The sequence below is a fragment of the Heliconius melpomene genome, chromosome 3 (assembly GCF_056956725.1).
Source record: "Heliconius melpomene rosina isolate 202511_hmr_F chromosome 3, ASM5695672v1, whole genome shotgun sequence".
Classification (NCBI taxonomy): Eukaryota; Metazoa; Arthropoda; class Insecta; order Lepidoptera; family Nymphalidae; genus Heliconius; species Heliconius melpomene.
This window is the reverse complement of record NC_140391.1, coordinates 1,713,903-1,741,754: the sequence shown is the minus strand read 5'-3', so window position 1 is coordinate 1,741,754 and position 27,852 is coordinate 1,713,903. Positions and strand designations below refer to the sequence as shown.

General features: G+C 34.5%; 2 protein-coding genes across 2 annotated transcripts; one reads left to right on the top strand and one right to left on the bottom strand.

The window, feature by feature from the left end:
• Root (ciliary rootlet coiled-coil, rootletin) lies at positions 1-27,810 on the top strand. Its single transcript, XM_085208046.1, has 35 exons — positions 1-204; positions 445-610; positions 3,182-3,400; positions 3,774-3,929; positions 4,140-4,279; positions 4,811-4,922; positions 5,233-5,338; positions 5,522-5,652; positions 5,814-5,965; positions 6,266-6,411; positions 6,753-6,883; positions 7,473-7,669; positions 8,094-8,259; positions 8,724-8,913; positions 9,464-9,633; positions 9,887-10,079; positions 10,492-10,675; positions 10,987-11,162; positions 11,600-11,785; positions 12,253-12,433; positions 12,895-13,060; positions 13,432-13,545; positions 13,787-14,003; positions 14,149-14,258; positions 14,757-14,933; positions 15,132-15,239; positions 15,646-15,730; positions 16,151-16,245; positions 16,629-16,857; positions 17,218-17,362; positions 17,692-17,942; positions 18,420-18,568; positions 19,210-19,377; positions 19,783-19,917; positions 20,147-27,810. Exons 1-35 carry the CDS (start codon positions 38-40, stop codon positions 20,249-20,251), a joined length of 5,523 nt encoding a protein of 1,840 aa, XP_085064172.1. The 5' UTR covers positions 1-37; the 3' UTR covers positions 20,252-27,810.
• Positions 25,284-27,852, bottom strand: Rap1 (RAS oncogene family member Rap1). Its single transcript, XM_085208047.1, has one exon. The coding sequence runs from the start codon at positions 27,687-27,689 to the stop codon at positions 27,129-27,131; it is 561 nt and encodes a 186-aa protein (XP_085064173.1). The 5' UTR covers positions 27,690-27,852; the 3' UTR covers positions 25,284-27,128.

Genomic DNA, 27,852 nt, shown 5'->3' with positions numbered 1-27,852 from the left:
GCAATACAAACAACGATGTGCCGAGCTAGAGAACCAAATGCAAGAAACTACGCCCCGAAGCGAGGCTGGGTACAGACACCCGGTGAGCAAGACCATTGCGTTGCCTGCTCCTGTATCCACACCGTCCACATCTGATACACGCAGGGACGAACGCATTGGGGACCTAGAAACTGCTTTACGCAGACTTGATGAGGAAAAGCGCAAGTAAGAAGCTTCGATTCGATATTATAGCTTCTTTAAATATAATGAGTAATTAATTTTTTTATTTAATATAATGAGTAATTAAAGAAATTTTGTTACTCTATCAATTGATAAAGAGTATTTAATTTTTAATAGTTTTCTAATATGAGGAAAGCTCGAAACAAATGCTGAAATAAATATTTTTTCAATCTTAGAAATTCAAGGTATAAAGTATTATAATAATGAATAAAAACAATTTAATAGATGTGAAAAGCTTGTATCTCAAAACAACCTGCTAAGGGACCAACTAGAAGAGTCTCACCAGCTCAATGAGGCTCTCACTAATGATCTACAGAAGCTGACAAATGATTGGGAGACATTGAGAGATGAAATGGCCATTAAAGAAGATGAGTGGAAGGATGAAGAACAGGTAAATATATTAGAGGTTAAAAAATATATTCTTAAAATTAACAAAACAAAACAATTTGAGAAAGAAACTTATTTTAGATAGATAGATAGATAAAACTCTTTATTGCATACATAAACAAACACATAACTAAATAGTAAGACAGAAGACATAGAGTAGCATGCAAGGGCGACCTTATCACTATTAGTGATCTCTTACAGGTAACCTTAACTAACATAAACTTACGATAGAGCAGGATATAACGGTAGTGCATAAGTAATAAAGAGCGATATGAATACAAATAAATAACATAATAATTTTTGATATATTATACATATACGATACTTATATTATATATACAAATTATAATATATACAAAAGGGTACATATAATAATTATACATGTCAGATAATTAATGAAATACATATTTTATATATATACACACAATATACATATAGATAATAAATACACACATATATACATACACTATAAAGTTTTTTGTTGTGCCAAATAATAACGCTTTAGGGATTTTTTAAATATACTAATTGATTCTGAATGTCGGATATATCGTGGTAGATCATTCCACAAGATAACACTTTTAACAGTGAAAGATTCCATATAACCTACACTGTTGCAGGTAGGTATCTTTAATTTGTTGTCACTTTTGGAGCGAAGATTGAGCTGAAGCGTGGAATCGGTGCCACAGAAAGTGAAGCGCTCTTTAAGGTAACGGGGAGTGTTGGGATGGAAAAGGATAGAATAAAGTGTGCATAGGACGTGGAGAGATCGACGATGCCGGACTGTTAGCCATTGAAGCTTATCACGAAAAGCTGATATATGATCGAATTTTTTCAACCCAAATATATATCTGATGCAGAGATTTTGTAGACGCTCAAGCTTATCTAGATGTTTTTGTGAAAGGTCAAGGTAACAAATGTCGGCATAGTCAATAATAGGAAGAAGAAGGGAAGTGGATAATAATATTTTTGTTTTGATAGGAAGGAAATTTTTCCATCTCTTGAGAGAACCCATCGTCGCAAATATTTTACGACTAACATGTGAAATTTGCGAAGCCCAAGATAAGGTGTTATCCATAATGATACCTAGGTTTTTAATGGAATTACTATAGGAGATAGGAGTACCATCATAAGTAACTGCTGGCAAATGTGTAATACTGAGTTTAGAAATTTGTTTTTGACTACCAATGATAATATACTGAGATTTACTTGTGTTTAGATTTAAGCCATGCGTTTTGCTCCATAGAAATATTGTTTGAAGATTACGATTAATCCGTTCAATAGCTTCTGATAAGGTGTCAATAGGTGACGATACATATATTTGCAGATCATCAGCGTATAGGTGAAAAGGTACAGTGAGTAAATTGGTTAAAGTGTTAATGAATACTGAAAATAGCAAAGGAGACAATACTCCTCCCTGTGGAACTCCTGCTTTAAGGTAACAAGGAATGGAAATCTTATTATCATAACGTATACTTTGTTGGCGATTATGTAGATAGGAGTGGAACCATGTGATGACGTCAGTGGACATATTTAGGTGTTCAAGAGTAGCAAGCAAAATGTCAAAATCCACAGTATTAAATGCATTGGAGAAGTCAAGCAAAACTAGGACAGTGACCCGCTTGTTATCTATTCCAGAACGAACATCATCACATAGTTTAAGCAAGGCGGTGGTAGTACTGTGCCCAGGACGGAAACCAGACTGAAATATACTTAAGTGGTCATTTTTTACTAGAAATTGAGAAACTTGACGATGAACAATACGCTCAAGAACTTTAGAAAGAAAGGGAAGGATAGAAATAGGACGGAAGTGGGAATAAGATGTGGGGTTAGATATTTTGGGTACAGGGATAACGTGAGCAGCTTGCCATGCATTGGGAAAAGAACTAGAGGATAAGGAATAATTATAGATATGACATAGGACTGGAAGGATGACATCAAGGGATAGTACTAGCATTTTGCGACTTATGCCATCACTTCCAATGGCATCCGAGTGTATGGCTTTTATGTTCTTTGTAATATCATCAACAGAGACTTCATCAAACACAAAACCAGTCATAGCTTGCTTCGAATGTAACTTTAGATGGTAAAGCGTATTTGATTTATTCTGAACATTTACAGTTGCCGAGGCGAAATGACTATTAAGACTATCAATATTAATATTGGGGTTCACATCCTTTGCTTGTCGTCCAATGCCCATAGTCTCAAGGAATCGCCAAACCTTCCCCGAATCACCTACATCTAAAGATTGATATATATACCTTCGCTGCGCATCTCTACACACCTTGTTACACTCATTACGCAATCGCTTGTATTTCGTCAAATTAGCTTCAGATGAATCGCGCTTGTATTTACCTTTAGCTCTGTTGCGCCTAGTCATTAAGATCTTTATTTCCTGCGTTTTAATTTCCTTGCTAGTAGACAAAATGCTACAATAACTTCTACCACTCATCAAGCACTGTCTTTAATACTTGGCAGACCATGGTGATTGGTCAATACTAGGTTCCCTCTGCCTACTCTGATATATATTATACAGTGTGAAGTAAAAGAAAACAATTTATTATTATTTTTATTTCAGGCCTTTAATGACTATTACTCCAATGAACACAACCGTTTACTCAATCTGTGGAGAGAAGTAGTTTCTGTGAAACATTTCTTTGCTGAATTGCAAACTAGTACTGAGAGAGATTTGTACAAAGTAAAGGACAATATTGATTCGGCGGCCAGAGATCTTGTGGGAACATTGAGTGGATATGCTATTAATGCTTATGCTTCTCAAAGTGTACCGAGTGTTAAGGTACTCTTTTGTTTATAAAGTTCAATATATTTTAAAGTTTTAAGTTTTTCCCTATAGGATGTTGTGGCACAGCACTACAGTGTTTGACTGTAAAAGTGACGGTCGGTTGTGGTATCTAAATCCCACTCAGGAGAATGAATTATTTTCATTTTCCTTATTTGGAAATATGACAAAGTGTGGCATTGTGTTCTGTCATTCCACTTGCAATGTCCCAAAATTTGGCTGTGTAAGAGGAACTAGGTTCCCACTGTCTACCTTGCTATACACAGAATACAGTGTGTAGCTAAAAATAAAAGAATAATTCTTATGTAATAAGTGTGGATTTTTTGTACTATATATATCACTAACTATATTTTTTTTATCCATTCCTCAGTCTGAACAACAACCAGCCACCGCAGTACCAACTTCAACAATAGAGACACTTCGTTCAGACCTTCACTCCATTACGTCTCAACGTGACTCTGCTATAGCTGAGTTGAGGGAGAGAGACGCTCGTATACAACGCTTGCTGGGAGAGCTGCAAGGATTGGTAACTTTTTTTATGATATTAATATATCTTTTTTTAGCTTCACTATGTTGCGCAGCTAGCACTAGCACTAGTATTGCGCAAATATCATGGTAGTCAAAGAGAACCTGAGAACCTAGTGTTACTCCAGTCATATTATGAAAAATCATTCTTATCCCCCATATAAATGGGGAATACAAAAGAACAAAAAAATATTCATAAATATTTCTACAGGAAGAACGTTGTGAATGCGCAGAGACAGTATGCTCAGAAGCTAACATAATGCGTTCCGCTTTAGAAGAAGTGGCTCGTGCCCTCATACATGACTCGGAGGCAGACCATGTGACACAGCATCTGCATATTTCTGAACGCAGGTATATTTGTTATTTTAAATTAAACACTATAATCGAATTAATCGCGTATATTTGGTATTCTACATATTACACAAAAAATACTAATTACTATTTTATAGGCTAGATAATAAAGCAACAAAATAACAAATAAAAGTTACTAATTTTGGCAACCTAAACTAGCTTAATAATAATGTTATTGAGAGATGTGAGGGGCAAAGTATATGATTATATTAAAAATAAAATAATTAACTCTTATATTAAAAATAAAATAATCAGCGCACACAACAGGGTAGGCAGAGGGAACCTAGTGTTAAGACACTCTGTTCAACAACTTTCTGCCGAATTGTGGAGGCATTGCGTGTTGAGTAGCAGAGCTCAACGCCACGCTTTGCCTCGGCACAAGAGCGAAGAAATGGAAATATAAATGTAAATAAATGTATAATTGACTCAAATTTTATAATTACTCTTTTTCCTCATTTTAGCGAGTTTGTAGTTGAACAGACTGACTATAGACGAAGTGTATACTATATATGTATTTTTCTATTTGTATAGTTCTCCGAAACGTGCTCCTCATTCGGGCAATGCAACAGCGTTCGCCGAAAGCACTATATCGGCGGTGCAGGCCGCGCTACACAAGTACCAGATACAAATACATGAATTGCAGGTTATTGTGATTTATTCTTTGTGTAATAATGCCGTTGTTCACTTTTCTTTCTTCACTTCAAAACATAAGTGATAAATAAAAATTTATTTAATTAACTTTAGAATATAGCTATATAAACTATACAATATTACTTGCGTATTGATTATCTTGTTTTAAAACTTAAAAAAATTAATCATCTTTTATAAAACAAATTTTGTTTCATAAATTTTTAAGATTTTTTTTGTATATTTTATTTACATTACAATTTTTTTTATTTGTTTATATGAGCAATATAATTATTTAATTATTTTATCACTAATATAAATTGTAGGTGAAACTCCAAAATTCGAGAGAACAATTGTTGACAAGTCGAAAACATTGTGAAACAGCTGACGCGAATATTTCATCTTTGGAGGGTAAAGTGCAAGATCTGCAAGGTATGCAATTATACATGAGTACATAGTATATATATTGTAACTTTTATTTGATATTTTTATTTCATTACATTTTGATTCTTGTTGCACTTACCAGATGAGTACAAAAGTGATTTAGTTTTTTAAAAAATGTATTAAAAAAATATTAAAATCTTTCCTGATTACTCTTATTTTTTTTTATTTCAGGCAAATTCGATCAATCCAGTGCAGATTTAAATCAACTGTTGCAAGAAAAAGACTCGATGCAGAAGACTCTAGAAGCATTGAGAATGGATAAGAATAATCTAGAAAGAAATAGAGTTGAGATCAATGCTATGGTGAGATTTTTCATTGCATTAATATAGCACTCAGCCCAAGACTTTGCCCGCGTGGTTTTTTAATTGCTCATAAAATATTTTCTACCATTACTTCATCTAATCATATTATTATTTATCTTTATTTTATTGTAAAATAAACTTTTATAATATTTTGTTCATAGGTGGAATCACTGACATCAGACTATGAAAAGCTACAAAAAGTCAATTCACGTCTTGAGAAGAACATAGAAGCCCTGGAGGGAGAGAAGAGGGCTTTGAACTCCGAAGTGGACCATTTGAAACAGGAAGCTGCTAGCAGGGAATCTGTACTTAGGTTTAAACAGTTTTTTTTTACTTTACGTTGTATCCTGCATAGGTATAGTGTTACGACACCGATCTCCACTTTCTCGCCGAACTGTTGAGAGACGGAACTTTAAGCCGCGCTTTGTCTTGTTATCAGAGCAAGGAAATAGTACCAAGGTAAAAATGCGGGGTTGAGCGCCGCCACTTAACACGCAATGCCTCGAAATTTCGGTGGAAAGTGGGAAACGAAGTGTCTTAACACTAAGTTGGACCTGCCCACCCTGCTATATGCAGCATACACCGTGAAGCTGAGCTGATGCTTTTATTATAGGGCTGAAGAAGAGCGTTCTTCTCGTTTGCGATCAGAACTGGTAACAATAAGAGAGGAGTTAAACAAAACAGCGCTAACTCGAGATTTATTGGATCAGCAGAAGTTGGAGGCGGATGCTTTATTGTCTCAAATGGATAAGAACAGAAGTATGTATATATTTTCGTTATAAAATCAGTTAATAAATATTTTACATGAATTTGGGTTACAAATATTTTTAATTTTAAAATGGTTAAAAAATAACAACAAAACTTTTAAAAAATATAATAGTTTTTTTTATCAAATATTTGTCATTATTGTTTTGTATCAAATTTTAGTTATTAGTAGAATTGGGTAACATTAAAAGTAAACGCCTCTACTTAACACGAAACATCTCAAATCATTGGGTGGTGCATGGAGAACAGAGTATCTTTACACCATGATTCTCCTGTAATCTGCGGGATAAAGCGTGAAGAAAAAATATAATCTACCATTAATATTAAAATTTCAGGTGAATTAGAAATCGAATTAGAAAGAACACTCCTAGAACGTGGCGATTTGCAAGATCTTGTCGACAAGTTACAGTCTCTCGTACGGAACCTTGAAACTGATAAAAAGAAACTGACTGAAGATGTTAAACATGTAAGTGTGTTTTTTAGGTTCCATGGTAGGCATTTAAAAATATTGTTGAAACACTCCGTTCCTAGTAAGATTCTTTCGTTCCTCACTTTTCGATAAATTCTGAAGGCATTGTGTGTTAAGTGGCCGCAACACTTTAATTCAAAGCAAAGAAATGAAATCAATATTTTACTTCCTCGATTAAGAATCGAAGCCACAACCTGTTACTTTTACGTCTGGCCTCATGTGCTTTTTAGTTACTTTTATAGTTTACTTATTATAGTGATTGACAGTATTTATTTTATTTTCATTTCTCCAGTTGGTAGACGAAGCATGGCGTGAAATTCTGTCTCTCGATATGCGATATCGTGAAAATTAGGCGGTGTGTATAGAATAGAGTGTATTAAAACTTTTGGTCCTTTTGCCTACACCTAATCGGAATTCGGGAAAAACCTTGAGGCTTCTTTTTTTAGAATTTTGTATTTTGAGGTCGGACTCAAAACTGTACTTTTATAGGCTATTTTTTATTTTTACTTTTGAAAAATTTGTTAATAATAATAACTCAACAGTTGGTTGAGCCAATCATCTATTTTACTATATTTTTATACTTTAGTTGGAAGATGAAAAATCGTCCCTATCAAACCAATCATCAGAACAGCAAGGGGATTTGAACTCCCTCCGCAAAGAACTGCTCGCGGCTGAACAAAATCGTATGGAGTTAGAAGCAGATAAATCATCTTTATATGAGAAAATTAAGTTCTTAGAGGGAGATAGAGAAAAAGTTGAGATGGAATTGAGACAGGTTGTGAGGTAAATGGTTATTTATAGTTGATTTTTTTGATCTTCATAAACGATATGGGCATTTTTTATGATTAACCAATCTAAAATGTAACATTTGATCCTGCCACTGTAGGGATGATAGTAAGTAATAAGTACTCCAGAGAACAAAAATATAAAAAAAATGTCTTTACTGTTTGTTAAGACAACGCGCTATATTAAACAGTTCAGACACTTCGTGACCTAAAAAGCAATCAACAAGTCTTCAAAATATTAAATGTATTAAATATAAATAACAACAAAATTATTTGTAACCTTTCGGCATGATGTTCATAATGCGTATAAATTAAATTCATAATGCATAAAAATAAAATATATATAGTGAAATGTATAAAAATTGTGTTATTTTTTATTATAGGTAATTATTTTATTTTAAAAATATGTATTATTTGTTTAGGGAGCGTGGTGAACTAAGCTCCCAGCTAACAGCCATGGCTCGTAAGAAAGATGCTCTAAACGAAGAAATCATCCGCTTGCAACAAAGACTGGAACAGGCTAATGAGACTATTGGCAGATTGAATAGAAATTTGGATGATCAAGTTAAAGATTGTGAAGAAAAACAGGTGGGACTTGTTGTACAAATATCACTATATATATAATTTATTGTATAAATATTTAAAGTCTGAAATTGAATAATCGTTAATTCTGTTACAGCATAGTTTATGTCTTGAACATTCATGAGATCAATGTTGGTTCAAATCCTAGTAAAAGTTTTTTTTAATTTTCTTTAGTCAGCTTTATGTTTTAGCCCACATACAGCAGGGTAGGCAGAGGTAATCTTTCTCAGGCTTTGCCTCATTACCAGAGCGAGGAAATGAAATATTTAATATTTTCATTTAAAAATGATGAAAATGATGAAATTGTCGAGTTGTGCTCAAACGCACAATCTGTCGTGTTAACAGTGGCACGCTTGTGTTCCTGCGCTACGACTGTCCTCGACATCGATCATTATATTATTAGTAGTAACTATTCTTTTTCACAGTAAATAAAAATATTTGAAACATATTTAAAACAATAAAATCCACAGATATTAATAGACAATTTAGACAAAGATAAACAACACCTACAAGAACTACTAGCCGGTTTACGTTCAGAAAAGGACGCGCTCGAGGCGGTGCTCTTCGATACTGCGAATATGTTGGAGGATGCGGAGAGTAGGAGAAGTAAACTGGAGAGTGATTTGCAGGAGACTTTGGTGCAGCAGGAGAGTTATAAAGGTATGCTCATAGGATTCTTAAGTAATTCTTATAGAGAAGCTGTTGTAGCGCAGTGGCACAGCAATGTGATTGTAAATGCCGTGGATTCGATAATCGCTCAGGTGATTAATTATTAAATGTTTTTATTGTCTCGCTGTAGTAACAAAACAAAACGCGGGTAAGTTCAGCAACTCAAGACACGATGTCTCGAAAATTCAGCGATGGGGATCGGAGTGTCTTAACACCTGGTTCTCCTGCCTATCCTATAGCCTATATGTGGGATACAGCTTCATGCTAAAGAGATAAAAGACTATTTAACGAAAAAGATACCTTACAATACTTTAGAAAAGGACTTTAAGCTGTAAAATAAAGATATAAACTACGTAATGGTTATCACAAAACATTTTAGTGTACTGTAACATTATGTTTTTTTATTTCTTAGATAGACTGGAAGTAACGGAACAAGTGATGTATGTTGATTTTGGAATTCCCTTTAAACAAATACGAATATTAAACTTTAATGTGTGTTTTGAAATATGACATATGATTAATTGTAATATATTTTATATAGGTCAAATAACTCGTCTGTCGAAAGATCTAGAAAGTAGCGAGAAGAAGCTTCGAGAAACAAGAAACAGTATGTCCCAACAGTCCGGCAAGAAGGAAGCGGAGTATCAGCAAGTTATTACGAATCTAAATCGTACCACTACCGAGAATATTACTAAACTTAAAGAAGAAAAGGTATGCGTGACTCTTAGATAATTATTAAAGAAATGTTTGTTTAGTGTTGTGGTTGTGGTTGGTAGCTTCCTGTAGACCTGACATTTCTATATTTCTTTAAAATTCAAAAGTGCTTGTAATACGTTTATTACAAGCACTTTTTAATTTTTTAAAACGTTTTTTAAATCCTACAAATATAAAAAAAATAAAGTTTATGAGGACGAAAGGATGTTTCTTCCACTTTTTTTTGCAACATCTATCGACTTCCTTACAGGAACAACTCCGCCAATCTCTTGAACAGAAACTCAACCAAACGATAGCATTGCTAACAAGCGAAAAGGAGGCATGCGAGGCGAGCGCGAGAGAGAAAGAGAAGAAGCTACTAACAATCCGTGACCAGCTCATACTGCAGCACGACGAGGCCATGCTGAGGGCGGAGAACGATAAACAACAAGCACTGTTGATGGGTTAGTTTGGTTGTTTTTTTTTCTAGGTTGATAAAGCAATTTTGTTTATGTAAAATTTTGTAAGCTTAATAATTCCGATGGTAAGATTAAGCGTTTTTGTTATATGTAGAATTGTTGTAGAATTTACGTAAAAACTTTAAGAGTAGGTAGATAAAAAAATATGCACATATATGCTTATTAATGGTGCATTCTAAAGAAAATTCTTATTTAGTCAGAAGGAATCAAATCTACAAATTATTTATAAATAAGTTTTCTTTGTAAGGTTTGTGTAAAATGAATTTAAAAAAAGTCAACATATATAGACAACAGAAATATAAAGATTAATATATAAATTGTTTTCTAGAATTTATAAAATAACATTTACGTACACAAAAAACTGTATTGAAGAACTAATTATCCCGATTCTCCCCAGCTCACCAAGAACACCAAGCATTATTAGAACGTCTAGAGGAAGCGAAACGTATACTATGTTGCGAACAGAACAAGTTGGAACGTGTTAAGCGAGACGGCCAAGCGCGTTCCGATCAAGACAGAAACTTCATTAATCAGCTGAAAGACGATCTGGCTGCTATGAAAACTAGGCTGGAGGAAGCCAAGTTAGTATTTCATTTTAATAAAATAGCTATTACTATTACTATACTATTTTAATAAATAGTGGCTTTTATAATAGTTTGTGTAGGTATTGGGGAAAAGTAGGTCACTCAAGAAATAGAATAATTAATTTCATAGTTTTGGGTATATTGCGTAAGTAAAATAGTTTGTTAAATATATACCGAGGTATTTTCAAACTTCTGTATATTTAAATTTAATTTAGGTGTTAAATGACTAATTTACAAAACAACATTAACTAAATGAGAACCCCCAAATGTAACTTAAAAAATACCTCTCAGTATATAATATTTTAAAGGGCAACGGCAGAAGACGACTGCGCCAGATTCGAGAATCGTATAAAGGAGCTTCATCTAGAAAAGGAGGCAGTCAATAGAGAATGTCAAGAGACACGCGCACAGCTGTCTCTGGCGGAGGACAAGTATGACGCCGCGTACACACAATTGCAAGACACTATACGCAAGTTGAAGGATTGTAAGTATATTAAAATGCCATTAAAAACATATCTTCTTAAAATAACCAAGTCTTGCAACTCAGTTCTTCTTTAAAAAGTTGTGAGATGCATGTAATACCAAGTCGGTTATTTATTTATTATTACGTTTTAAATAAATAAATAAAATTAGCAATTGCACTCAACAATCTAATTTAATATAATATGTGTTTTTTGTGGCATACATTCCTATGCCCTCAGATAAAGAAAACATTGAATCTGCCATTGAATCTCGATAATATTATCTGAGGGTATATTAAATAGAGTATCATAAGTTTAGCTTCTCCTTACCTCGTAAGAATGAGAGAGATAGAGATGTGAGAGATAAGTTAAAAAAATAAATTAACACAGAGTGTCAGGAGAGTGTACGTTCATTTATTTTTAATAATAAAACATAAGCAAACTTTTTTCTTTTCGACAGTGGAAAACGAATCGGAGAGCCTACGCAAGGAGCTAACAGACGTGCGTCGTCAGCTATCCAACACGACAGCAGAGCGTGACAAGTACAGCGCAGCATGCCGTGACTTGCGCGAGCACGTGAAGCGCGCCGAGCACGAGCGACGTGACGCCGCGCGGGCCAGAGACGAGGCTTATCACAAGATTGCGGGTGAGTTGATTGTCTTCACTGAGTACGGTACGGACGATTTTCGTGGCTAGGCGAGCGCATACTGATATGGATTGCCTTTAGAATGCGTTGTTTATAAAGAAAATATGTGTGTATTTTTGATATATGTATTTCGAATTCTGGAGGCATTACGTGTTGAGTGGCGGAACTCAACGCCGTGCTTTGCCTGAATACCAAAGCGAAAAAAATTGAAATATACTCTGTAGCATGGTTTGCCTCAATTTAGATAATTCAGGTAATTGTAACAACAATGCTGCTAGATATTCCTAAGACTAACATAAAAATCTTCTTTTGTACTTGCTGCATTATTGTGAAACAAACTTTTTAATATATTCAGAAAAGCTCATAACCCATTTTAAGCTATAAAATTTGTAGCATTCTTCGTAAGTTCATTACATATGTATCAAATAAGCTTCTATGTAAATATTATACATATGTTTATATCCCAGGATTAGAAGAACACCGCACTTCCTTAGAGCTGGAGCTATCCCGTATACAAACAATACTAAAGGAAAGCGAGAGTGGGGGCGAGCACACAGAACGAGCGTTGCGTGGTACTGAAGCCCAGCTAAAACGAGAACGCGCTGCCTTGGAACAGGCTCAGCATGATATTAAAGAATTACAGTCTAGGTAAAGTTATTAGCATATTTTTTTTAACTTCGCACCGTATTCCGCATATAGCAATGTAGAAAAGTAGAAAAAGTGTTAGAGTTACGACTAGTGGCGGAACACAACGTTGCGCTTTCTTTTGTTGCCACAATGAACAAATGAAATTACTTATTTCCAATGAATTGGGATCGAATCCACAACTATTGCGAATACAATCAGACTTTTTCGCACTGCGAAACTGCTGTAAGATTTAATTAACACATTTAGATGTTTTAATTTCTTTTTTATTATTAACATATTCGAACTTTAAATAGTACTCGTCATCTAATTTTTGTTTGCTCCCGTACTAGGGTTTTACATTACTGAAACAAAATATTGAGTATTGTTATATAATGGAATATTATCATCATATATTAATATATGTAACGATAATATATAAACATTAATCAATAATATACTAATCAATTCCTTCAAAAAAATAGATTACAAAACGAAAGCGAAGAACGCGAGCGTACAGCGGGCGAGGCGGCCACGGCGCGTCGTCACGGCGCCGAATTGGAAGCGATGTTAAACGCCGCGCGCGCTGACCTCGCCGCCGCCAGGCAACGCAACGCGGAGCTGGACGAAGGGTGTAGGGCTAGGGACCAGGTAACAAAGCGCAGAAAAAAAAGTGGATTGGAGTGTACCTATACGTATTGCTTTGAATTTTATTTTAATTTAGGTAAGAATTATTTCTTCTTATCGCATTATTTTTAAATATTTACTTGGATTGTATGATATCTTTTTATGGACCCTGCTAAATAAAGTGCAGTTTTTGAATCGACAATTATAGAAATTGACTTTGAGTGAGAGAGTGTTGAGTGGTGGAACTCAACGCCACGGTTTTCTTCATTACCAGAGCGAGGAATGAAAATATTAATTATTAAGTTTCATTACCCGTGCACGTCTACAATCTTACGCTCGTGTGCCTGCACCACGATGGGCCTCTATACTTATTAAATTATATTGTTTGTAAACAGGAATTAGTGCTTCGTCTAGAAGACTGTAGATCTAAAGAGCGACGTTTGGAAGAGTTAAAACATAACCTAGAAGTTTGTCTTGCTGACGCCACACAGCAGATACAGGAACTGAAGGTATATTTATAACATTGTACCTCTCAATGTTTATTTAGGTGTTTAAAATAAGGCTGCCTGGTAGATCTTGATGGAAGGATAACCTTAAATAGTTAAGGTCATATTTATTTATAGGCATAAAGTTAAAGTGTTTAGGTTGCTTACAGATTATATTCCCCTGCACCACGACTGGCCTTTTTAAAAATGATATACACTATACAACTAAAATATATTTTAAGAACAAATTCCCAACATGTTTCAGACGCGTGTGACCAGCGCGGAAGGTCGCTACCGCGCAGTAGAGGCATCACTGTCGCAGTGTGACGCAGCGCGCCGCGACGCGGAGGCGCGCCTGTGCAGCGTGGCGCGCTCGCTGCGCCGCGTGTGCGGAGTGCACCCTGACGGCTCCGTGCACGCCAACGCGCGCCGCCGCCTCGCCAGCCCCGCGCGACGCTATCACAGCGCCGACGAGCGGAGAGGTGTGTCTGTCTGCCTGCCTCACGCACAGACGCGTGTGCGGAGTACTGTCGCAGTGTGAGGGCGCGCGGCGTGCAGTATACCCTGACGGCTCCATGTTCACCAACACACGTTCTTTTTAATTCTAACAAAGTTTTAAATTCTTAGGTCGTGACCACTCTGAAGAGCGCAATGAGATCATCGACGTGGACCCAGAGTTGATCAAGAAGGGAATGCGCAACTTAATGCACGACGTATGCCAGATTGAGAGGGAAAAGGTAAAATCAGCTTCACGCTGTATTCCGCACACAGCAGGGAAGGCAAAGAGAACCAAGTGTATGACACTCCGTTGCCAACTTTCTGCCGAGTTCTGCAGGCATTGCGAATTGAATGGCAGAAAAATATACTTGACTAACTAACTTTTAGTAATTGTTAAAATATTGAAAGCGTCTCTCTAAACTCGATAACTTCAAAATAATGCCAATAATATATATATATTTTTAAATTTGTTTTAAAAAATATTACATAATTAAGAAAATAGTAATATTCTATCCATATGGAACTAGTAATGCAGACAAATTTTCATTAATTGCAATCTTTTATAAATGCATCAATTTGTCGAAATATAATTATGTTATTAATATTTCAAATTATGTTATTAATATTTTCGAATTATTTTCGCATACAAACACATTTTTTTAGTGTATTTATTTTTATTTATAACTTTATCTAAAAATCTATTATTCAATAATATTCATCATCAATTCTTTGACCAGGACGACTACAAATCCCAAGTGACGGTACTAAAGAAACAACTCAAAGAAGCTACAGAACAGCAAGGCAAAGGAGAAGGGAAGTTGCAGTCGCTAAATACTAATTTACGCGGCATACAAGAAGAGAAGTCACGTTTACAAGCCGCTGTTAGGCAGAAGGAGGCACAAATGAATGCTTTGGTTGGTACTTTTGTATATTTTTATAATCTGTGTAATTTTTTCTTAACGGTGCTTTCCACACATAACACATATGTACATCTCAATTTTCGATATTGCGCGGTGTTGGGTTACGCCGAATGTTAGGTGATGCTACATTGATATACTTTAGAGGTAAATATTGTATAAATATATTAATGAAAGTGTATACAATTATTTCAGAATGAATCAGTTCAATCAAAGACCGTGGAGATTAGTAACTTAAGGGACAAGATCACAAGCCTTGAAGCAACATTAAGTTCCATTAGCGAGGATAAAATGCAAAATGAGGTAACCTTTATATGTTCATAAAATTCTTCCGTTACAAAGTGTCTGACAGACAGCACACTACGTAGACGCAAGTGATGCTTCATAATTGACTTACTATAAGTAGCCTCTTATGGTCAATAGATGTGTTGATCGTCACATGTTTATTTTCGTAAATAATTTCAACTTTCACTTGTTTATGCGCCGCAAAACAATGACTGAAACTCATTACACCACTGCGCTCTTAAGGATTTATTTTAAACACATACATTGCATGCTGACAAAGAGTTCTTTTTGGAAGTAACAATCCTCTATAATGATGTATAACTATGTATATGATATACATAGCTAATAATATAACAGATTTTTTATAAACTATTAAAAAATGTTATAATTGTTTTATTTTTTTGTAATATTATTTTATTTATAGAACAAATCGGAAAGTTTCCGTGTTCAATTGGCGGAACGCGTACAAGAAGTTGGTCAACTGCGTGAAGCCCTTGCAGCGGCTGAAGGTCCGACATTACTGTTTTAGCTTCAGCTTTTCCGGGTTTCGAGAGATTGCGTGTTAAATGGTGGAATTTAACGCCACGCTTTGTATACCAGTGCGGGTAAATGAAAATAATTTAAATGTAGTCATCAGTATCAGTCTCCTGAGTGAAAATCAAATCTATAACAAATATGTTTACTGCGTTACGACGGTCTCTTTAGCTAGTTACCTCATATACTGTAGTATTTCTTAATATAATTATGTTAATCAAAAAAAGACATAAAATTGTTCACATTTTTATTAAATAGACGCTCGCTCGCTAGACCTTTATTTACTATATTGACGTTTCTACCAATATAATAAAATTTTAGTACCTAAATTAAATACCCAATTTTCTTGAACAAAATATTTTAAATTCAAATTCAAAATATTCTTCTCTGGTCAGGCCGCGCGGCGCGCCTCGACGTCCGGCGCGCGCAGTTGGAGGGCGACGTGCAGCGCGCTGCTGCCGCCGCGCGCGACCGTGACAATGCGCTTAAGGTACTTTTTAATCACTATAGATTGATATACCTACCTACCTTTTAGTAGTTCAGTTACAACATCTATTTGGCAATACAAGTACATATTTTTTCAGTATCCCGCACACAGCCGGGTACGCAGAGGAAATCTAGTGTTATAGCACTCCGCTTCCTTTTTCCGCTGAATACTGGAGTCATTGCGTGTTGAGTGGCGGAACTCAAAACCTCGACACCAGAGCAAAGAAATTAAAATATACATTTTAATCATACATCACAATAATTATTTATTAATCATCCATCAGTATAATTGTTCATTTATTACTGAATAGATTATTTTTTAAAATTCTATCCTAAAACACTAAATACAATAAATTATAACCTATTAAAAAAAATATCACTATTCAGAAACTACAAGAGCGTTGCGATGGCTACACCCGCACAATTACATCACTGGAGGATCGATGCACATCACTTAAGGGCACAGTGGAACAGCTCTCCGCGTCATTACAAAAGGCGGCCGCAGCGGAAACGGATCTACGCGCTGAATTATCTAAGACACAAAGAATTCTTGGTGAGAGCAAGAATAATGAAGGAAACTTGATGGATAAATTGAGGGTCATGCAAAAGAATATGGGTGAGTTTGATTTTTTATGATATAATTATATAAGAGCAAAAAATGATGGTTTCAATGAAAACAGACTTACACGCCTTTACGTTTCTTTACGTTTCTTTACTTAATAAGTAAAGAAACTTGGTTGTCAAGTTGGGACTACTGCAGAAAAATATGGATGAGACGGAGTCGATTTCCATTCGTAGAATGAATAATTTTTATTTTCTTACTTTGGTAACGAGACAAAGCGTGACGTTGATTTCTCCTACTTCACACTCAATGTCTCGAAAATTGAGCGGTGCGTGGGGAATGAAGTGTCTTAACACTAGATTTAACTACAAAAAGAATCACCGTATAATTAACCTTTTCTATATTAAATTCCAGCCAACTGCGAAAACGAGCGTCGTGTACTAACAGAAAAACTGGAAAGTGCTAAAGCGACGCTCTCCGAACTGAAGCGGTTGAACTGCACTTTAGAGGATCAAGTGCATCGCCTTACTAATCAACTAGCCAATGTTGAAGCGCAGAGGTGGCCTTAATTACATTTTTTTAATTTTTTTTTTCAGCTTCACAGTGTAATCTGGGTCTGACTACCCTGATGTGTGGGGGACACATCAGGGTAGTCAGAGAAAATTTAAGACACTGTTCGTCACTTTCCGTCTAATTTTTCGTTGCATTACGTTTTGGTGGTGGTACTCACCGCCGTGCTTTTGTCTTGTTACCAAAGCGTAGAAATGAAACTATTAATAAATAATAACTCATTCCTCTGGATGAAGATAAAACCCACAAAAGATGAGCTGAATGCCGATTGCAAATTTATCATTGTCGTTTTCTTATTAACGTTTAATAAATTCTCAGAGCTGACTTCGAATCCCAACTCCGCATGACGACGTGGGACGGAAAAGAGAGTAGCGACAGCAGTGAGTTAGAGAGAGAATTACACAATTTGCAGAGAGAACGGTCAGAACTAAAGGCCAAGAACGACGCTCTACAAGACACCGTGAGAAAATTAGAAGCGGAGAGAAGGATCACTAGACCTTCGGTACTGAGAAGTAAAAGTCATGATAGAAGTGACAAGAACGTCTATTATTCATCTGATTTGGATTCTGGTATGGATTTTTCTAAAAGAATGTTTTTTTTTTTTTTAGTTTTACCCGTATCTATATAGTAGAATAGGCAGGGGGTACCAAATATTAAGACACCTTTCGAGTCATGGTGTCATGAGTGGCGTAACTCAATGCCATGCTTCGTCTTTTTACCAGAGTGAGGTAATAAAATTTTAAAGTCATCCGAGTGGGATTGAACTCATACTTCTTTTTTGGATATATTTGCTAATTCTTGTTTTGGTAAATACTTTTATTGCTATGCAATTGAGAAGTATGATGTATCCACGATAGTAGTGGGCACGGTTTCCATTTCAGTAAATGTTGATATTTTAATATTTCACGGATACAACTAAAAAAAATGCGACATTGTGCAGAAAAATAATCTTCATCAATTACAAATATATAATTTAATAACCTTTCATTTAAATTCCTATAATTTCTACTTACTTAATGTTTTTACTTCATTTGCCTAATATACAGGCGCGGATTCAACAAAAGACTCTCGGTACAAGGACTATAAAGAGGTGCCTTGCAAAGACAAGTCCTATACGGATTTCAGTCTTCTAGAACTGGAGAATAGAGAGCTTAAGATGAAGATACGTAGACTGGAGAAAGAATTGTCTGATAAGGTTAGTTTTTGTTGTTATTTGTTTTTAGCTTCACGCTGTCCCACTTATAGCAGGGATTCCTAAGGCTAATTTTAATATAATCATAAGAAAGATTCCGTGAAAACTATTCTTTTTATGTAATGTTAAACGATTAATGTGATTTTTTTGTTATTGTCATTAGGTATTTTGTGTCAGTAAACAATTTTTATTTTAATTATTTTAATATCTATTTTGATTTGATAATTTTAATAATTATCAGGAATTGAAGTGAAAGGAAATCACTATTGAAAATTAGTTTTTCTTTAAAATAAACTAAAAATTTTGATGTCTTATCAGGCGATTGTGGCGCAGCGGCACAATCGCTAAACGTGAATAGAACCGAAACGTTCAACTTTCGGTTGGGAGAATTCTTTTCATTTCTTCACTCTGGTTACACAACAAATCGAGATCTTTATTTTTTCTTAATTGCGATCGTTCCGCCAATCATCGCTCAATGTCTCGAAAATTGGATATAAGGTGGGGAACGGAGTGTCTTAACTCTTCCTGCGCAATTCACAGTGTAACTAAAAAAATACAGAATTTGTCCACAGACTACATTACTAATACTACTACGAGTACATTACTAATTTGTTTGATAATTCCTACATTCATTAAATTTTTAGGAGTCCGAGCTGTCTGTAGCCCGCAACCGCTACTTCACGGACCTGTCCTCCTCCGGCGGCAACAGACAAGACATAGACCAGTACCGGCAGGCGGCGCTGCAGGCGGAGCGCCTGCTGGAGGCGCGCGAGGCCAGTCACAGACAACAAATTATTAGGTTGGAGAACCAGGTGAGTGAGATTGAGAGGTTTGATTGAAAAAATTAAGGATTAGGTGAAAGATGGGAATCTGAGCTATATATAGCAAGAAAACTCTACTTCACCGATCTTACCGGTAATAATTAGACGATAGATCATTATTCTCAGGCAGCGTTGCCAGTGGAGCATCTGTTGGACTAATTGTTACATTGGTGAACTAAATTTGTAGGATTAAGGGGTAGATGATGATTTATTACTTATCGTTATTTAAAGAAACTTTGTGATGTATTGTATGTAATTGTAATTTATTTCAACATATTTTGTAAGAGTATGTTGTTTTAGCAGTTGATTAATTACCATACATTTTCTTTAATGGACGAAAACCTATACTGTACTGTTGCGTGAAGCTGATTTGATTTTTATTTGTGAACATTTCAGTTGTCCCAGCTCCGCAGCCAGCTATCAGCGGAGATTCGTCGCAGACAGACGTACATAGCGCGCAGTGGACGCGCCGCCCGCGACGTGCAACGGTTGAGATCCGCACTCGGGGACTCTTTGAGGACTGTGTCTCAGGTGAATAGATCCTTGGATTTTGATTATTTAACAAGAAAATACTATTTTTGGAAAGGTTTTTGTATCGGTGACCAGCAAAGTTTTCGATAGGCTGAGAATTTTGAGTTAGGTTGCTTTTTTCGTTAGTGCAATGCACTTTAGATTGTTGTTTGTACTGCCTATCCTGCTATATGCAAGATACAGCCTGAAACTAAAAAAAACTTAATGATATCTTTCAATTTTCTTTCAGGATCCAGCTCTTGATTCCTATACATTGGAGCATGAAGCCAGGAAGTTGGATAGTACATTGACACAAAGTCTACCACCACTCAATGATAGCTTCGATTCGAAATAACTTAGAAAACATTATTTGGCATATAGTAGAAATGGTTGATTGTGTCAAGTAATCATAATTAAAAACATGTTTTTATTATTATGTTAATATTGTATTACAATATCAGAAGCTAGGAATGAAAACCGGTTTTTTAGGTACCTTTTGACACCTATTTTTTTATATAACCCCTATACAAGATATATGGTCCAAAAAAAACCATATTTGATCCAAATAATGCATCTCGGTTTAGAGTTAGAATGTTTATTTAATATATTGAAAAAGTTCTTTTGTTATTAAAACAGAATTTATTATTTATTTTTTTCAAATATTACTGAAAAACGTTGTTTGGAAAACTGTATCCATTATAATTTATTTAATTAGTTGAAAATTATACTTCTTTTATTGTTATCTATTGTATTGATAAAATAATTTATAATTTTTGTATGTTGTTTATTCACGATAATACTTATCTGGTTATCATAAAATGTCCAATTTTTGAAGCCACTTGAAAATATGTTTAAAAATTTTAGAACAATTAATTAATTATTAGCCCCTTAATTATATCAATGTTCCTATTAGATTTTCAATTTTCCTAATATCATAAATTAGGAAAATAGCTAATTTAAAAGCATTTGCCTGCATTTATATTTGATATTTATTATTTTATAATATTAGAACATTCTCAAATGATAACCAGAATAATGAAAATAACTGTCACAGATAAAATGTTACTTTACTTTTAATTTCTTAAATAAACATACTAATAACAAAAAATAAACAAAATTGAAGTGTGATAAGAACTTATGGCTTGTCACGACAAAGCTCTTAAATAAAAAGAAAAAAAAAAAAAAAAAAAAAACTTATGGCTTAATGGTCAGAGGGCTTGGACAGTTGTTAAGAGGCGCGGCATCGAGTCCCGCTACGTTATAGATTTTCTAGAAATAAAACAATATTTAATCTGTTACAATTATATCCAACTGCCGAATGACTGTACCAACTAATATAAGGACCACTTTTGCACTAGTCATTATTTTACAAATTTTTTAGTACTTAATAAATTTTGAATACCTTTTTAAAGTAGTCACTAGATCTTTATATTATATTTAAAATTAATAACATAAGTCTGCAATTAAATATTTACAAGACCAATGTTGCCAATATTAAAACTTTTTTTAGATTATGGCAAGTTTGGTAAACATTTTGTAGATGCACATAGTAGCAGTAGTTTTTTTGAATATATAATTATGCTGTATGAATAGATTTAGCGTAAAGTCTTAACTAATTACTGAATGCATGTCATTAAAAATATTTTTCGTATTAATCTTGATTTTTCCTATTGTAATTATATTTTATTTTTTAATTTTCTTCAAAATTTTATAGAATCAGATGTTATAGAATTTTAAATCGCGATTGTGTTTTTTTTAAATGTTACTACATATAGCTCATTTGGTGCAACAAAGACTTAATTGCATTTTACATACAAATTAAATATGTCAATAGATGTGGAAATACTGCTTATTTATACATTGTGATTAGTCTCCTGCAATTTAAAAAGTGACAAAGGTGCACCTTAAAATCTTGCTCTGTTTACTTTTTAATATATATTTTCAACATATATTTTTACCACTGTCTATCCAGCCTTATAAAATGTTCTATTTAAAATAGAATGGTTTTTGGATATGACATAAGAAAAATTTGCATGTATATCAAATTCACATTTTGTTTGAACAGGTGGGAAGTGCTAAAAATATATTTTAATTGAGGCTTCATATTAAATTTATTATAAATTCTATATATTATATAATATTTGCTGATTTACCAATTTTGTTATTATTGTAATATAAATAGTTTATTAGCATCACAATAGATTTTTTTGAGACAAACAAAAATATTAACCTAGAAATAAAATCAAAGATTGAAAACAATTTTAAATTGCCCAAATATTGCTCCAACACTCATTTCTCCTTCACTTATCTCAACTATTTGTTACATTTTATGAATATGGAAATGTAATCAGTGTGTTATCATATCAGTTACATGTGGTCACAGTGATATTTAAACTGAGATATAACTTATATTCTGCTTTAAAACTGTTGTTTTTATGCCATATGGCTCAGTAGGCATACACTAACTTGAGAAGTTGTACGTCAAAATCGTTGTTTGAAATGTTTACTCAGCACTTTATTTCTAATTTGTTTAAAGTTTAAAGTTTATTTTCAGCAATACCAATATACTCATATAAAAATATTTAATAGCACCGACAAGCTTATTTCGTTTCCATTGAAAATATTAAACATTTTCTAAATAAAAGTATAAATATAAACAAGCTTGTTTATGCAAAGCACCAGATATTTAGGTCACTTAGCTTAAAAAGTTATTTTATGTAAATTATGACCCCACGCAGTAGGCCAGTGCTGCACATGGCCTCATTTGTTTACTTGCATTGTTATTCATTAACGTGAGTTTGGCAACTCAAAAGGAATTTTAAATAGAACTCTTGGGAAATGTATCTTTAAAGAAATGGGCTTATCAATCTTTAAACACAATAATAATTTCTTTTAGTTTTTGTAAGTTTTTGTTACGACGGAAAAATTAATTGATTTTTTTTTAATTAATTATAATATTTATTTTTAAACTAATATCGTCAGCTTTGAGTATAAACCTGCTAACAGCCTATTAAGCAAGAACGACAAAAAACGTACTTAACTATGAGTATGTACCTAAAAGGTTTTTACAATATCGAAAATTGATTCGTGTTCTACTAAATGAAATAAAATAAAGGTCAATTCCGTATTTTTTTACACTTTCGAATGATATAAAAATTTACACAACGAAAAAACAAAAACTGATCTAGCAAGTTTACATTCTGCCGACGTTGTACATGTATACGTAATTAGTTATTAGAAGTAATCCCAAGAATTTCTTAGTACCATCTTAGTTAGTATTGTGATTCAAACGATGATTCACATATCAGTGTTAAGGTCACCTCGCTCTAGCCGGAAGTTCTGCGGAAGCGATTTTTTTTTATAAATGACTCAACCAACCAGTCTAGTCAACCAGTGAGATTTGTTTTTAGTTTTTTTTAATATACATTTATATTGTTTATGTTAATTGTCGCGACCTAAAGATAAAATACCGTTACAAGTACTTCTGAACAAGCAACTTTCTTTTTTATACGTATTACGTCACAGCTATAACCATATTGGAACTCGTTCACAAAATGTTGCGCTTTTATCTCGATTTTTTGAAGCATCCCACTTGGCCCCTCTCGTGTAGGCGGCCTTCGATGACCCTAGACCCAGTCGACACCCCTCCAATAAAAACTAATAAGGCAAATTGAACATGTGGGTAGGTGTTAACATAATCATGCATATTTATCGTGGAGGTCATCGTGGCCCAGTGTGTGACTGTAAAACTGATAGTTGTGGGTTCAATTATCCTTCGGGGGAAGTCCAGTTCCGCCACTTAACACACTATGTCTCGAAAATTTAGTGGGAAGTGAGGAACAGTGTCTCAACTCTAGGTTCCCTCAGCGTACTATTCTATATAATATAACGTTAAATCTATAAAGCAGACAATTTATCATATCACGCCCAAATAAACGCCTACGGTAATGTTTCGTGTTTTGGGAAGCAAATTTTAAAACAGAACTAGATCAAATTATAATAATGTTGTTCCCATGTACGTACATGTAAAACAACTTTTCCGCCTCATCAAACACGCTTATATTATTTATAGTAATGATCGGGCCGCGACGTCACGTTGAGGGTAACCGAACGAGGATAATTGTATTAATTATAACAGCTTTAATGAATGCGTAACGATTTTTGGTATTATTTGCACGAATCACCTTTGTTCTAGCAAATATGACTGACTTCTGTCTTACTAATTCAAATATAAATAAATAAATAAAATAAATCATCTTCACGCTCCCGCATACAGCAGAGTGAAACTAGTGTTTAGACACTCCGTTTCCCACTTTCCGTTTAATTCCGGAGACATTGGGTGTCGAGTAGAGGAACTCAAGGTTCACACGAACATATCTGTTAAAAAGTAAAGTCGAGGCCTCCCCCCTCATAAAATATGGTTAGGCTAATGCTTACTGACTTCTGTCTCACTAATGTTCTAGCAAATATGACTTACTGACTTCTGTCTCACTAATTTAAACATTTCTTGTTATATTATTATCAACTTATCAGAATTTTGTTTGATGTTGACGATAAAATGATATCACATGTGGGTGTTTAACGGACCGACACGTTTAAGCGAAATGTGCAACAAACAGATGAACGACCCCAATATGTTTAGAGCTGATAAGAGCACATTGGGCTCGGTGATAAAAAGCAACGACTACACAAAAAATTATTCATATATCTTTAAGCACCAAAAATTTAGCGATTGTATGTAGATTTAGCTCCCACGCTTATATAATATGATTATAATATAATATGTATGTTTGTAAGTGATGCGTGTACCTCGTGAACTCGATCTATTCACTAGACCTTGTTACACGTACGGGACGCGCGTAACCCAACACTGTGTGTAATCTTATAATTAGAACGCTTGTTTTATAGGTCGTAGTGGACGAAGGCGTATTGTGTTCGTTTATCATTGGACTGTGTCAATTCTTGTGTTACTAGAATGTCGACATACGCCCGCCACGTCACACTGCCATTGTATGAACGTCTGTAGTTTAGTTATACCAGCTTTACACTGTATAGTGCGGTTGGAGAGCCGTGGCCGACTTGAAGCTAAAGCTAGTTTATTTGACCTTTTTCTGTTTACTGGAAATCTAGAGTGAGTTCTAAAATATTTGCGCATTCATTTACTAGGTGGCCACGATTCATTGACCGTACTTTACGCGTTGTAACAAACGGTTTTTTTTACATACACATGTCAATAATAAAATAGTGGTAGATGAACTGTTGTTTTATTTAATTAAATTCTATTAAAATTCCGAGTCAATTGCCGTCGCCGGCGTGACTCACCGCTTCCAGAACAAATCGACGACACACTCGCGAGCGAGCAAAGAATACACAACCCAAAACATGAATATTTAAAATTGGTTTTATTGATAAATTTGCAAAAAAAAAGAAAATAAAGGAAAACTAAATTGTACATGTCGATTATTGATTGAAAAGATAAAAAATATACAAGTTATTAATTAATTCGCACATTATTTATATATATATAAAAATATAATTAATTGAACTCAGATCAAGTCAATACCAATATCCTTGTGCAAGTATAACCTTAATTAACAGAAATGACAAAAATGGAGGAAACATCTAAATTTAACAATATTTGAACACCTATTTATAATTATTACTTTAACAAAGTTTCTCATAGTAGCAACACATAGGCTGGTAATTCACATTTATTAAATGAGCCAGTAATCATAAAACTTTTATTCCATTTACAATAACGATATTATTATTATTATTTTTTAATTTTCAATTTCATATTAAGGAATAGTCTCGGACAGGTCACTACGCTGGTGGGGTGCACTCACCTAAGGCTCACTAAGATTTGTTCAAAAGTTATGGAGTCCTATACGGTGTTGCATATTTAACTTTTCCGATACATTTGTATTATATAACAAGACAATAATATATCTGAAAAAATTTAATGTATTCTTAATAATTAAACATTATACACTGGTTAAGGCCCGCTGGCACAAACTGGGACCCCAGTAGGTCCCATATAACCTTACATTCTGGCCACTCAGAAGTTTGTAAATCAAATTATAATAATAAATGCTACAACTATCTGCTTAGTTCAGACAGGAACAATATACAACTAAGCAAAACTGCAATGTTTCCGCAAACATTATCTAACAAATATCAAAATGACAAAAGTATCCCAATGGATACAATTACACAGCTACATACCACCCTACTTACAGTGCTATTATATTGTCCCTCCCCTTATTTGGCAGGACACACTACCAACATATCTTATCTCTAGTTCATATGAACTAATTTTGTAGATATTGCTTCAATTTTATATAAGATCCATAAGACATATTTGAAAATTCTAAAATTATGGATGCTATAAAATGAACTATATGTTAAATTTATATAATTCCCTTGTACAACTTCCTGCATCAAAGATAACTACAAACAATATCAAATACATAACCTACTGCTTACTCATACTATGATTTGTTTCCCAAAAACAAATGAATATAACAAAGATGTTACTAACAAACTATTCTTTAACTAAAACAAAATTGTGCAAAATGTTTATAGCTATCACGGGACAAGGTTTTATGGTCAAAAAATTTGTTTAATTACTATTCAGCTCACTATAATTACTCATTGTCTGAACTAAGCAAAAATTTTAACAATAATCACATAGTTTATTATCTCCCACAAAACTGGTTAAGTTGAAATATTCAGTAAAAATACAAGAGCAAAGACTTTAGGCATTTATATTTAATTATATAATTTTTTTTTATCATTATAGCCATCTATACGGGTAGAAATCACAAAGTTTAATATATTTAATAGGACATTCAAGTAAACTTCTGAACATGGCATCATTCACACTATACAAAATGGAATATTGAGAGCAAAACACACACAGAATCTTAGTAGGTATCCTCAAACAAAAACTAATCATATAAATACACAAACCGGGAAGTAGACGCCTACTTTATACGCGGCTCGGGACATGGACACTAACAGTGAAGATCTGTGATGCATTTTTCACTCATTTATAGCACTTGAGGACGTCAGCTCAACAAATGCACATTGCAAAATGCTCAGGGTAATAACCAACCATGCTCACCTGACCTAGTTACTAACTTTTGGAACTGAGAGCAAAATCCGGGTACATAGAAGTCTTTCAAATTATTAAATATTTAATACCTAGTGCGTCGGAAGCGCCGCGGTCCTTACAGCAGTCGACATGATATGGGCTTTTTGTTTTTCTTTTTGGTGTCTTCCTTGGGAGATTTTTTGTTGATTTGTCGCACTAGATCGTAGAACACTTCGTTCACACTGATTTTAGCCTTCGCGGAGGTCTCCATAAAAACGCAGTTGAAATGATTGGCAAGGTTCGCGCCCTGTTGCTTGCCGACCACGCGCTCCGCCTCCAGGTCGCACTTGTTGCCCACCAGGACCATCGGCACGTCGTCCTTGTCCTTCACCCGCAGTATCTGTTCCCGCAAGTCCTGCAAGTCATTGAACGTCGACTGCGCTGTGATCGAGTACACTAACACGAACCCCTGCCCGTTCTTCATGTATAAATCCCTCATAGCGGTAAACTGTTCTGTGCCAGCTGTGTCAAGAATTTCGAGCATGCATTGTTGACCGTCAACTTCCACTTGTTTCCGATAGCTATCTTCGATGGTGGGGTCGTATTTCTCCACAAAGATGCCTTGTACAAATTGTACTGTCAGGGCGGATTTTCCCACGCCTCCGCTACCTAGCACGACTATTTTGTATTCGCGCATTATTAACTATTTTGTTATAATGATATAATTAACTGAAATCAAAGATTACACTGCTAAAAAGCACATTAACTAGGAAATTATTGCAAAAAAACCCTTCAACAAGTCAAACCGCCATGACACCGTTAACAGGGCGATGGCTCACTTTAACAGTGCTGCCAGTGTA

Bases quoted from the DNA above. Each gene is read 5' to 3' on its own strand.
- Rap1 (XM_085208047.1), bottom strand. From the start codon at position 27,689: ATGCGCGAATACAAAATAGTCGTGCTAGGTAGCGGAGGCGTGGGAAAA.
- Root (XM_085208046.1), top strand. From the start codon at position 38: ATGCAAGAAACTACGCCCCGAAGCGAGGCTGGGTACAGACACCCGGTG. The intron at 14,259-14,756 runs GTAAAATCAGCT...TTCTTTGACCAG, and splicing joins GCCAGATTGAGAGGGAAAAG to GACGACTACAAATCCCAAGT. The intron at 17,363-17,691 runs GTGGCCTTAATT...ATAAATTCTCAG, and splicing joins GCCAATGTTGAAGCGCAGAG to AGCTGACTTCGAATCCCAAC.